This window comes from Neomonachus schauinslandi, chromosome 13 (assembly GCF_002201575.2).
Source record: "Neomonachus schauinslandi chromosome 13, ASM220157v2, whole genome shotgun sequence".
Lineage (NCBI taxonomy): Eukaryota > Metazoa > Chordata > Mammalia > Carnivora > Phocidae > Neomonachus > Neomonachus schauinslandi.
In genome coordinates this window covers 60,840,747-60,854,605 of record NC_058415.1, presented here as the reverse complement: position 1 = coordinate 60,854,605, position 13,859 = coordinate 60,840,747, and the positions used below count along the sequence as shown (strand labels likewise).

The 13,859-nt window shown below is 39.7% G+C and overlaps 1 protein-coding gene across 1 annotated transcript in view; it reads left to right on the top strand.

Annotated features, from left to right (window-relative positions):
- The first annotated feature begins 11,772 nt into the window (after positions 1 to 11,772).
- The window catches only part of HEMGN (hemogen), a 10,868-nt gene continuing 8,781 nt past the window's right edge, over positions 11,773 to 13,859 (top strand). The window contains exons 1-2 of the mRNA XM_021691392.1: positions 11,773 to 11,851; positions 13,566 to 13,664. Of these exons, the coding sequence (XP_021547067.1) occupies positions 11,773 to 11,851; positions 13,566 to 13,664 (178 nt within the window). The remainder of the gene's footprint in view (positions 11,852 to 13,565; positions 13,665 to 13,859) is intronic.

Sequence of the window (13,859 nt, the reverse complement as noted above, 5' to 3'; positions counted from 1 at the left end):
GTAGCAGGCCAGAAGGAGTGAGGTGAGTCTTTTGCTCTATTCCTTTTGAGTTATAAACCAAACCACTACAAAGGGCAGTTTGGCTTTAGGATAGATTTGGACATGATCTAGACGTTCTGTGAAATGAAGAGTTCACTGATTAATTACATGGGCCAGCATTTCCCAAGATATGGTATGCATTCCACTTGGGGAAGTGCAGATAATTAGATGAAATGTCTTTTATTTTAATAGTTTGGTATTTATTTATAAAATGCATCTATGAAAAACCCACAGCGAATATCATCCTCAGTGGGGAAAAACTGAGAGCCTTTCCCTTAAGATCAGGAACACGTCAAGGATGCCCACTCTCACCACTACTGTCCAACATAGTACTAGAAGTCCTAGCAACAGCAATCAGACAACAAAAAGAAATAAAAGGTATTCAGATTGGCAAAGAAGAAGTCAAACTCTCTCTTTTCGCAGATGACATGATACTTTATGTGGAAAACCCAAAAGACTCCACCCCCAAATTACTAGAACTCATACAGCAATTCAGTAATGTGGCAGGATACAAAATCAAGGCACAGAAATCAGTTGCTTTCTTATACACTAACAACGCAACTGTAGAAAGAGAAATTAAAGAAACGATTCCATTTACAATAGCACCAAAAACCGTAAGATACCTCGGAATAAACCTAACCAAAGAAATAAAGAATCTATACTCTAGGAACTACAGAACACTCATGAAAGAAATTGAAGAAGACACAAAAAGATGGAAAAATATTCCATGCTCATGGATCGGAAGAATAAACATTGTTAAAATGTCTATGCTACCCAGAGCAATCTATACCTTCAATGCCATCCCGATCAAAATTCCATTGACATTTTTCAAAGTGCTGGAACAAACAATCCTAAAATTTGTATGGAATCAGAAAAGACCCCGAATCGCCAAGGAAATGTTGAAAAAGAAAAACAGAGCTGAGGGCATCACGTTGCCCGATTTCAAGCTATATTACAAAGCAGTGATCACCAAGACAGCATGGTACTGGCACAAAAACAGATATACAGACCAATGGAACAGAATAGAGAACCCAGATATGGACCCTCAACTCTATGGTCAAATAATCTTCAACAAAGCAGGAAAAAACATGCAAGGGAATAAAGTCTCTTCAATAAATGGTGCTGGGAAAATTGGACAGCCACATGCAGAAGAATGAAACTCGACCATTCTCTAACACCATACACAAAGATAAACTCAAAATGGATGAAAGACCTCAATGTGAGACAGGAATCCATCAAAATCCTAGAGGAGAACATAGGCAGTAACCTCTTTGACATCGCCCACAGCAACGTCTTTCAAGATACGTCTCCAAAAGCTAGTGAAACAAAAGCAAAAATGAACTTTTGGGACTTCATCAAGATAAAAAGCTTCTGCACAGCAAAGGAAACAGTCAACAAAACAAAGAGGCAACCCACAAAATGGGAGAAGATATTTGCAAATGACACTACAGATAAAGGGCTGGTATCCAAGATCTATAAAGAACTTCTCAAACTCAACACCCCAAAAAACAAATAATCAAGTCAAAAAATGGACAGAAGATATGAAAAGACACTTCTCTGAAGAAGACATACAAATGGCTACTAGACACATGAAAAAATATTCATCATCATTAGCCATCAGGGAAATTCAAATCAAAACCACATTGAGATACCACCTTACACCAGTTAGAATGGCAAAAATGGACAGGGAAAGAAACAACAAATGTTGGAGAGGATGTGGAGAAAGGGGAACCCTCTTACACTGTTGGTGGGAATGCAAGTTGGTACAGCCACTTTGGAAAACAGTGGGGAGGTTCCTCAAAAATTTAAAAATAGAGCTACCTTATGACCCAGCAATTGCATTCCTGGGTATTTACCCCAAAGACACAGATGTAGTGAAAAGAAGGGCCATATGCACCCCAGTGTTCATAGCAGCCATGTCCACAATAGCCAAACTGTGGAAAAAGCCGAGATGCCCTTCAACAGATGAATGGATAAAGAAGATGTGGTCCATATATACAATGGAATATTACTGAGCCATCAGGAAGGATGAATACCCAACTTTTACATCAACATGGATGCGACTGGAGGAGATTATGCTAAGTGAAATAAATCAAGCAGAGAAAGTCAATTATCATATGGTTTCACTTATTTGTGGAAACTAAGGAATAGCATGGAGGACATTAGGAGAAGGAAGGGAAAAATGAAGGGGGCGGAAATCGGAGGGAGAGATGAACCATGAGAGACTATGGACTCTGAGAAACAAACTGAGGATTATAGAGGGGAGGGGGGTAGTGGGATGGGTTAGCCCGGTGATGGGTATTAAGGAGGGAACGTACTGCATGGAGCACTGGGTGTTATACAAAAACAATGGATCGTGGATCACCACATCAAAAACTAATGATGTATTGTATGGTGACTAACATAACATAATAAAATTAAAAAAATAGTTTGGTATTTATTTTAATGTGCCTTAGATGAAATATAATTTATTATAGCACAAGCCTGTGATTGGTTTTCTGTTTACAATGGTGATACAATATTTCCATTTGAAATACTTTTAGTAAAAATCCGACTCTTGATCTCAACTCAGGTCTTGATCTCAGAATGGTGAGTTCAAGCCCTGCATTTGGCTCCACAGTGGGCCTGGAGCCTACTTAAAATGTTTGAAATACTTTCAGTAAAATAAGTTTATTTGAGGAAAAAATATTAAGTACATAATAATATAGAAGACGTTATTACAAGAATCTGGCAAAAGTCACAAATAGGGAATGTAAACAATTGGAAAGTTTGGAAAATACTCATTAAACGAGGGAATGAAATAGATTGACTTGTAGACAGGAGAGTTCAGAATACCAGAAAAGTGAAGGGAAAATGGTAGAACTCTTAAAGGATCCAGATTCCAGTTCTAACTGCCACTAAGCCTGTGTGACACTGGCCTCCCTCTGGATCTCCGCTTTCTTACCTAGAAAATTACTCTAATGCCTTGCTCAGCTTTCCTATTTAGTGGTTCTGTTTCACTTATTATTAGAGTATGAACAATTATAATAACAGCCAGCGCATTAAGGTTGGTTGTGAGCTGGATGGTTTCCATAATTCATCATTTTAAATTTCCATAGTAGTCATGAGAGGTAGGTGTTATGATGCCCATTCCATATACAAGGAGATGAAGGCCGGGAGATTTTAAATAACTTTCCCTAGGTTGCACACAACCTGATGGGAATGACCTTAGATCTGACACCAGAGCCTATGTTTATTGCTCTTAGCTTTGCTGCGTCGCAATAGTTAATTCCTATTCACCCTTCAAAACTAAGCTCAAGATCATCTATTCAAAGCTGTTTTTGTTTTTGTTTTTTACTTTGTATCCCCAACACCCTGCATTGTTTTGGGTAGAATAAAGAGTCAACAAATGGCCAAAAGAGGGGAAGTATAAGGGAGAGGAAAAAGGGGAAGCCAGGAGAGGGAGGGGATTGGAAAAGAAAATATATTGCTATCTTATTTTATTACATATGAAAGAAGTAGAATTAAGAGGTAAAGAACAAGGAGATTAAGTATATGATCTTCTATATCCAAACCACCCAGCTGTGCCACTTACTAGGTGGGTGATTTATGGCAAAGGGTCAATGCCTGTCCTTCAGTTTCTTCATCTATGAAACAAGGATATCAATACTTACTTACCTTAAAGGATGTTGCAGAGACTAAATGAATTATATATAAAATGCTTAGAAGTGTGCCTGGGGTATGGTAAGCAGGTGCTCAATAAACATTTGTTATTATTATGATTATTTTTGTGAAATGAATAAAAGGGGAGAAACCCTACCATTATAAAGTGAAAAAAATCCCAAGACACTATTACATACCTATAAAACCTCTTCATTTTCCCAATTCTACTTGTTGACCAGTGCAGATTCATTCCATGGCAGTTACAAATGAAAATTATAGCCGTGGTGTGCACAATGTAATATCCTTATCTTTCCGCTTCTATGGCAGTAGAATTAGTACTCCACCTCTACTCTCAGAACATTTGGAAATATCAATATTAAAATTACCACACTGTGTTATATTCTAATTCAGATTTACTTGTTATCTCTTGCCCTCAATCAGACTGAGTTTCTTGGGGGAAAGGACTCTTGTTTGATTCTTCTCTCTGTCACCAATTCTCAGTGAAGATGTTGGCAATAAATGTTCATTACATGTTTGCCAAATGAATACTGTAGAAAAGATATATACATGTGAACAATAAAATTAAAAATATTATGTGATATTTACCATACAAGAAGCTCAAATTAAGTGTGATTATAGCTTGGAAGGGAGAGATCACTTCTAGGTAGGAAGAGGAAGTAGAACAGAATGGTGAAATCTGAACTTTAGAGACAGACGGCCTTGGTTTTGAGCCCTAACTCTGGCACTAATGAGCTTATGTGATCTTGGGATATAACCTAATCTCTTTAAACCAATAATGTCCTTATCAGTGAAGTATGGATAATATTAGTTGGACAGACTAAATGGGATAATGTATGTATATATCAGGTACCTATTATGTGTTTGTAAAGTGGCTAATATATCATCATCATCATCATCATAATTATCATCATCATAATCATCATCAACAAAGGCTTTGTGATGGAGGCACTCACTACCTGGATGGGCAGACACAAGGAAAGAGCACTGAACAGCCAGGAGGTGTGAATAAAGGTACTGTGGGTGTCAGAGAGAGCCAAGGGCAAACAGGGAAGACAAATGGCACTGTTTAATTAGAATATTGGATATTTTCAGGAAAGTAATGGGAGGGAAGATTGGAAAGTTGGCTTTAAAGGCCAGGCTGAGAAATTTAGTCTTTAGACTGCAAGTATTACTGAGACTATACAGTATTCTACACATGGTAATGACCAGTTCAGAGTCAGCCATAAGGGGAATGTTCTAGCTGTTTGTGCAGGACACTCTGGGGATGGTGAGGGAAAAGGGAAACAGATAAACCGCCTAGGAATCTTTTCCAGTATTTCCAATGAGAAGTTGAGGTCCCTCTCTGGGCTGGTAGCATGGGGAAGGGTAAGAGGGAATGAACACGTGGGACACTGGGAAGAAGAAACTCATAGAACTGTGTCCATCTGGATGTGAGAAGCAGTGAGGAGGCAGAGGCCAAGACAACTGTGAAGGTTTCCAACTAGATGACCAGGAGCATGGCGCTACTGTTCTAACAGAAAGAAACCACAGAGGAGAGTGGCCTTAGGGGACAGATAGATTTGCTTTTTGCTATGCTAAGTTGGAGGTGCAGTGGGATATTCTATAATGAATGATATCCAAGAGACTCTTGAAAACGTGAGCTTAGAACTCAGACTGATATTTATTTAGAAGATATCTGCACAGAGGTAATAACTAAAGGTATACAGGGGATCAACCATCTAGGAAGGGTGGGAGTATACAGAGAAAAGACCAGGGAGTCATCTTTGGGAAATACCTCCCACATCGAGGGAAGTGAAAGAGAAGCCTGTGAGGAAGGATGAGGAAGAGGGAGAGAGGTGAAGAACATATCCCCACAGATGCCAAGAGCCAGAGCAGGCTTCAAGGGGGGTGGAAGTTCTGGGAGGGGTCATGAGTGAGTCTCAGAGAGAGAGAGAACTGCGGACGGGCCACTGGACTTGGCCTCTAGGTATCGCTGATGAGAGAACAATATGTGGAAAGAAAAACTAGACTGCAGGTGTGAAGGAAGGAAGAAGGGGTGTGGGGGAAAAGGAGGTCAACTGAGTACGGTAGGAGTTCAAGAAGTTGGGAAAAGAAAGGATAGAGATGTGATGGCGGCTCAAGGTGGGAGCAGAATTGTTCTTCCCCAGATGAACGACCACTCACAGTTCATCCGGAGATGCCTATTTGGCTATACAGTAAGAAGTAGAAAGAAACATTGGTGGAGGAGGCCAGAGGAGGACATTTGCAACAAACTAGATTGAAAGGCAGGTTGCTGCTGTTCTAAAGCCATAGACCATGTTATCACTAGGAGTCCAGCAGCATCTGCTTTAGCAGAGACAGAACTCATTTATCACGCATCCACAGACCGTGAGAGAGGGAAACCAGAAACTCTCCCTCTCCCCTTAGGAAAACAAAGTTTGATCCGCTCTTTGAAAAGAACTCAAAAGCTTTGGAAAAGTATTTTAGCAAGGAAGGAACACTAAGAAAAATAAGTGCACGATATCTTGCCTTTCTTGACTTTTGTGCCCAAATGCACTCTAGGAAAATGCCTCGGTGCATCATTAGACCACTCCAACAGTACCTATGAACACCGCCCAAGTTTAGGACCTCCTATCCGCACAGGGCTTTTCATTCTACAAAAAGCTCTCATGATCGCTTTCATTCTCGCAGAATCCCTGTGAGGTTTTACTTTTCCTGTTTTACAAGTGAAGAAGCCCAGGATTAGAAAGAGCTGAGCGATTTCGCCCCAAATTACACAGCCGGGAAATGGTACAGCTACATACCCTTTGCTCTTTTTCGTACACATTCTCAAATATCAATCACATGGTCCTCACAGTATGATGCTCTAGGTATGGCATGACAAACCACAGTGTAGCAGGACTCTGATCTCCCCCTGGTGTGGGGGCTCTATAATTATCAGTATAGCCTAAAACTACATTAGCTTTGGAGCACTTGTGTCAGATCATGTTTTTGATGGGATAAAAGTATCCTGTGTGCCCTGCTCACCCCCATCATAAGAGCCCTAGGGCAGAGGCTCTTAGCCATGTTTCCTTCCCTCCCACACCTGCCTGGTTCATTCAGCCCTCTGAAATGCATGAACAAGCCCTCAATATTTAAACTTGCTCCAGACGGGTCAGGAGGTAGAAAAGCCATTCTCTCCCTCAATAACTGGTTTGGTCTTGTAGGAAGAAAACCAGACTGGGAGGCTGAAGGCCCAGGTTCCAGATTTACTCTAGCTCTGTGACCTGAAATCACTCGATACTTAGCACCAGTATCTTGATCTGAAAAATGATAATAGTTATTTTATGTCTGCTGCAAGGATCCAGTGAAAGACTTGTGAAAGTAGGGAGCGCCCTGTGCTGGGTTTAATTTTCTGCTGTGGTTGGCTTGAAATTCTTTTTTTTAAGAGTTTATTTTTATTTTTATTTTTTTTGAGAGAGTGCACGAGCAAGAGGAGGGGCAGAGGGACAAGCAGACTCCCTGCTGAGTGTGGAGCCTGACATGGGGCTCAATCCCAGGACCCTCAGATCATGACCTAAGCTGAAGTCAGACGCTTAACTGACTGAGCCACCCTGGTGCCCCTTGACTTGAAATTCTTAATTTTTGTAGGAGGAGCTGTGCATCTTCATTGTGCACTGGGCCCTGCAAATCATGTAGCTTCGTCCTGCCTGTATGACCTCTCTGGGCTCCAATCTATAATTAATTGAATTGTTAGGAAATAGACAACCCTCAATCCTTCTTCTACTCTACCTATTAGTAAAATTTGACACAATTGATCACTCCCTTCTCCTTGAAACATCTTTTCCACGTGGCTTCTGGGACACTATACTTTTCTGGTTTTCCTCTGCTTCACTGGCTGTTCCTTTGTTGTTTCCTCCCTAATCCGTTAGCATGTCCCAAACTAAACTCCTCATCTCCTGCAAGCCTGCTCCTCCCAGCCTTTCTCATGTATTAATGGTAACTCCATCCTTCCAGTTGCTCAGACCAAAACCCTTGTCTTAGTCTTTGATTATCTCTCACCCCATATCCAACTTGGAAGCTACTCCAGAATCTGACCACTTCACCACCACTCCCATCACAGTTCAAGGCTTAATCACAGCTCACTTGGATTATTGCAAGACCCTTCTAACTGGTCTCCCTGCTTCCGCCGCCTCCTCCTCCATTGCTGAGTCTATTTTCCACACAGTAGTCAGAATAATCCTTTACATATATAAGTCAGATCATATCAGTCTTCTCTTCAAAACCACCCCATGACTATCCATCTCAATCAGAGTAGAAATCCCTACAAGATGCAACAAACTTACCCCTCTGAACCTATTTCCTACCACTGCAGGCCATTTGCCCATGTCTCTTTGCCTGGAATGCCCTTCCAGCTATCAGCCTGGCTGGCCCCTCCTTCAGTTCTGCTCAACTGTCACGCTATCCATCAAGCCTTCCTTGACCACCCTATTTAAATAGTAACCAGCATCGACCTTCCCCTCATTCCTTAGCCTATTGTTCCCTGCTCAATTTTCTCCAAAACACTCATCACCATCTGATATATTTTTTTAAAATTTGCTTCATGTTTCTCTCTCCGCATTAGACTGTAGACTGTATGGGCAGGGGCTTTTGTCTTTTAGCTGCCATATCTCCAGCACATAGGACGATGCAGTGAATGACAGTAGGCAGAGTTCTGGAACAGACAATGGGATTACTATTATTAAGTCATAGCCAGGTCAGGTCCTCTGAGTGTACAAAGTACTTTCACAGGCTGCATGCCCCGCATATAGGAGTGTGGGCATTTATGGGGGGCTCCTGTGACAGCCTCTCACTAGATTACACTGTGGGGATGGAAAGGTGAGTCAGGAGAGGTGACTACCCCCTAAGAGTTTGACACTTAGAGAGAGGTTTCACGTGTGTTTATATGCCAATAACTCTAGAACCAGGCAGCATTTGTTAAAAAATATCCAGCCTTTAATGGCTAACATCTCACATTCTGGTAATGACTCCAGAGTTTTCTACAGAGAGAAGTAACAATGAACTATGGCTTTTGAACTTACTGTGTGGCTACTTCTGTCCCAGACAAGTTCCTGCTCTGGCCTGCTTATCACATCAAAGACACCTTGCTCAACTTCCAATCTAGTTTGCTCCAAAGTCCCTCCACTGGCCCCCTCCACCCAATATTGGCCCTACTACTGTTAACTTGAGACCCCGCCCTCTCATAGTCCCTCCACATTCTGCTTCTAGATAAAGGGAACATGAGGCAGGAGTGGAATCAACTTAGGAAGCCTGCAGCAGGCTAACGAATCTATTATTTCCTTACAATAAAGATGTGTATGTCTATCTTGAGCATATGGTGCCCAGAATTCAGGGACTACATCTGTTGGTCTTTGCGTCCTGACAGTCTTGGTCAACATTTGGCAGAGTACGTGCCATTCCCTAAGGTTTGCCGAATCATTGAACTGAATGTAATTAGCCCTGAGTAAGGATCATTCTAATTAAGAAGTACTTCTGCGCATGGAGCACTGGGTGTTATACGCAAACAATGAATCATGGAACACTACATCAAAAACTAATGATGTAATGTATGGTGATTAACATAAAAAAAAAAAAAGTACTTCTGCATCTTCTGTAAGGTACCCCAGAGATATTTTATGAGGTTATTTTATTGAGCTATCATAAGAAACAACCAGTATGAATTAAAACATCAAATAAAGGGACCGATATTTGAAATACCAGTTTAAATGATAAATACTACTACTTTAAAATTTTTAAAAAATTTTTTATTCAGTTAGCCAACATATTACTTTAAAATTTTTGAATTTATATTTGATTTCTTTAAACCCTATATCTGAAAATCCAAAAATTGTCAAGAGGCAAATTGCAAATTACACCTTCCATTCCCTCCAGGACTCCTTTGAAGAGAGAGTCTCTGAGGTTATGAGTTTTTAGATCTTTTCTTATGGGAAAGACTGGAGAACTGAGAAACTTAAAGCTAAAGCATTAGGATCTGGTGACTGAAAATCACATTAAGTCTGGGTGCTGGGTATATGGGTGTTTGTTATGTAATTCTCAATATTTTCCAGTGTTTGAAAAACTTGCTTCTCTCATCCATTCACACTACACATACATTTTCATACCCAGGCAAGATCAAGCCTGAAGAGATAACCTGTCTTATAATCAGTAAGAGGTGCTGTTGGCAATAAGTAAGAAAATTTGGGGCAGGTAAATCATACCTCTCCTTGGCTCTCAGTTTATCTCTATATAAAATGCGGGGAGGGAACTAGATGGTTTTGGGGGCCCTTCTACTTCTAATGCCTTACTAGTCTAGAGAAGTAGGGGGCACCTAGTCACATTTTAAAGGTTTTCTCTTTATAAAGGATTCTTTTCAGATTTCCTGCATTTCTTTAGTGCATTTAAAACTATGACTTGGGGGATGCCTGGGTGGCTCAGTCAGTTGACTGTCTGATTTTGACTCCAGTCGAAGATCTCAGGGTCCTGGGATCGAGTCTCGCATCGGGCTCCCTGCTCAGCAGGGAGTCTGTTTCTCCCTCTAACCCTCAGCCCACTTGTGCTCTCTCTTTCTCTCTCAAATAAATAAATAAATAATAAAGTCTAAAAAAAGAAAACCCCATGACTTGGTTTACCAAAATCTGGTTACTATATTTTTATTATTAATAAAAGCAGCGGGCGCCTGGGTGGCTCAGTTGGTTAAGCGACTGCCTTCGGCTCAGGTCATGATCCTGGAGTCCCTGGATCGAGTCCCGCATCGGGCTCCCTGCTCAGCGGGGAGTCTGCTTCTCCCTCTGCCCCTCCCCCCTCTCATGCTCTCTCTATCTCATTCTCTCTCAAATAAATAAATAAAATCTTTAAAAAAAAAAAATAAAAATAAAAGCAGCTAATACTTGTTAAGCAAGTTCAATATGCCAGGCACATATAAAATGTTTTATACAGATTATTTGATTTAATCTGCCCAATCCAATAACACCAGGAGATAGATACCGATATTGTCCACATGTGTAGATAGGTCAGTTGGCCCCCCTAGGCTATCTAACCTGCCTAAGCAACACTGGAGTTCAAACTCTCTTCAATGCAATCTATGACTCTAGAATACTGTTAATCCTGCATTTCTCACAGACGGGCTGCTCAGATCAAGGTGTGTTCAGTGGTCCTTCCCTACTTGAACAGTCATGGTCCTCTGTGCCTCCCTGCCTTCTCAAGTGGGGTGACCAACTGGGAATGGGGTAATTCCTCTGGTTTCAACTTAATTTCTGTGGCATAACGTGGTCATATTTTCATTAAGAAATTCTTTCTGATCTTTCCTGGACAAGTAACAGTGGATTTCACTAGTTATTTTGAGTCATTGGACAATGATCAGGTGAGCAGAAAATGGTTCAGATTTGCTTTGAATTCCTAATTTAGTTCTTTTGGTCTATCATCTAAATATCACAGCATCTACAGCAAGACTTTTCATTATTTTGCAACAGATCAAGGTAAAAAGAATGCCATATGCAGGAAAATCATGTAAGATTAATTTCACATCTTCATAATGTTCACATTCATTATTTTCACTTTTTCCCAAGAACTGTGTGAGGTGGACAAGTCAGGAATTATTTACCCACCTTGCAAATGAGGAAAGAGTCACAGAAAGGGGAGGTGACTTATTCTAGGACATGGACCGGTTAGGTCCTAGACCTAGGGTTCTTTCTACACTATGTCACTTCCATATGGAAAAAGGGCCATCAGACTCAGGTACTTTTTGGCAGACAGAAATAAATGGCTGTTCTACCAGAGGCTATGCCATGCCAGGCTGTGGCCATGGGGCTCCCTCTATAACTAGCAACTATGCTACAGGATGAGGATAGTAGGACTAATCATGCCCCCTACTCATACCTGTGCAGTGTGATAAAGAAAGTAGAAGTAGCCAACAGCTGTGGTCCAACCAGATAAAACTTTTAGGCGGGAAGTTAAGTGACAAGTAAATTTGTGTGCCTGTGTGTCTGTGTGTGTTTAACTGTTAGGTGCTTTTGATATTTTTAAAAAGGTTACTTGTGGAAGTCAGACCAAATAGCAGGAAGGTATTACAGCAAGATGGATTTGGGAAAGGACCAATCCCACTTGAAACTCCATCAGACACCTAATCTTCATCAAGAAGAGAACCATGTTCCAGGTAATGAAAGAGATCTTGAGAGGTCTCTAGTGGCCACTCAGATGTCTTAGTGACTGTTGGGAAGAACTGAGGCTGTGATTATTTTCCTAATTTTTATGAATCTGGCTCCAAAAAAGGACATAATTGAGTATGTTCACATAACCTTAGATGGGAAGGATTGGGGTTGTATACCTTCTGAGGTGACTTCTAGTGCATTGATTCTAGTAAGCCAGAGAAACACAAGGAGATAGCAAGTAAATTATTAATAATATATTCAAGTGAAAGAAAATGAAAATACCCAGTATTGGATGGTTGTGGTAAAACAAGTACACACTTATACTTCTATGGTAATGTAAATTTGGTATGATTTTTGGAAAGAGATCTGGTCTACCTATTGCCACATCTGTAATAGTCGCTTATTCTTTTGACTCACTAATCTTAGTTTCGAGTCTGTCCTAAAGTGGCATTTCTCAAAACGTTTTTTGCAGAACCCTAGGCCTTGAGACAGTTTTTAAAACTTTTTTGTGCCATGGATCCCTTTGGCATTCTGATGAACCTTTAGACCCCTTTTTAAAATAAATATTTTAAATACATAAAATTGATAGGATTCCAAAGGAAACAACTGTATGATACAGTTATCAAAATGAAAAATTGTGATACAACAATATATATGCTTATTTACGGATGTACTAAATAACAAGATTATATTAAGGTGGGTCTAAAACCATTGTATCAAATCAAATATATTATCTCAAATAAATTATATTTTAAGGTATCTGAAACAACTGTATTGTAATATGAAAAAAATCTGATTTCTTTTGGTGACAAAGTCACCTACTGCACAAAAATTGCTGTGGTTTGTCACCTACATTCATAATTGAAGGAAATTTAATTAGACATAGGTAAAAATAAAGGTATAATATTCTTCCATCTAAGTTCACCATAAGAACTTCTGTCCTAAGAACAAAAGGTGCTGTAGTCCAAGGGCATGCTCTGGCTCTTGGGGATCTCAGTGCAAGTTTGTAATCACTTTACAGGCTCTAAGAAGACCCATTAACTTTTCACAAAAAAACAAAAAGTCAACAGAACCTTTTTTCTGATAACTTTCCAAAGAACTTGGAGAAACATCATCCTAAGGAAAAAAATTCAAAAGGAAAAAAGCTGTATGCATGAATATTCTTATTATAATTTGATCTACAATGGCAAAAAAAAAAAACAACCTTAAAATTGGCAACAACCAATACAAGTGGAATGACTGGGCAAACAGGAATACATCAACTTGATTAAAGTTATAAGGACTATCTCATAGAAAATATATCTGACATAATGTTAGATTAATAATGATATATAGTATGCTATCATTACTAATTTGTGTAATATATGGGCTAGATGGGTATGAGAAATAAAATGAAAATGGGTTATAATGTTAAGGATGGCAGAACATGGCTAATTTTTTTCTTTTATGTTACTATAATATGTAAAATTATTTTGAAGAAATTAATGGGTTGATAGCACACTTATGTACTGACCCTTTCGTTTAAAAATGTTTACTGAATGTTTGTTGCTAGGCATTCTTTGGAGGTGCAAGGATAAATAAGATATGGTCCTTGTCCCCCCAAAGCTAGGAACAAAACAGACACCTAGTATAGGGGTTCTACCACTCTGCCATAGGACTCTTGCTGATAAATGCCACAATTTATCACTGCATCCTCTAACTTCCATTTTGATCCTACAGAAGTCATTGGAACTTGGAATTTGCGAAACAGAGAGCAACTCAGAAAAAGAAAAGCTGAAGCACAAGAGAAGCAAAATTTGCAATGGCATTTTGGGTATAGTATCATTGCAAGGGAAAAGGAACTGATATTTGTCAAGTATATGCTGTGGGTCAAGTAGCGCTGAGTGCTTTTACATACTATGTTTATCTTTCCAACAATCCCATAAATTGGGAGCTGTTATCCCTATTTTACAAAAAAAAAAAAAAAAAAAAAAAAAAAAAAAAATTTTTAAAATTAAAAAAAAAAAAAAAAAA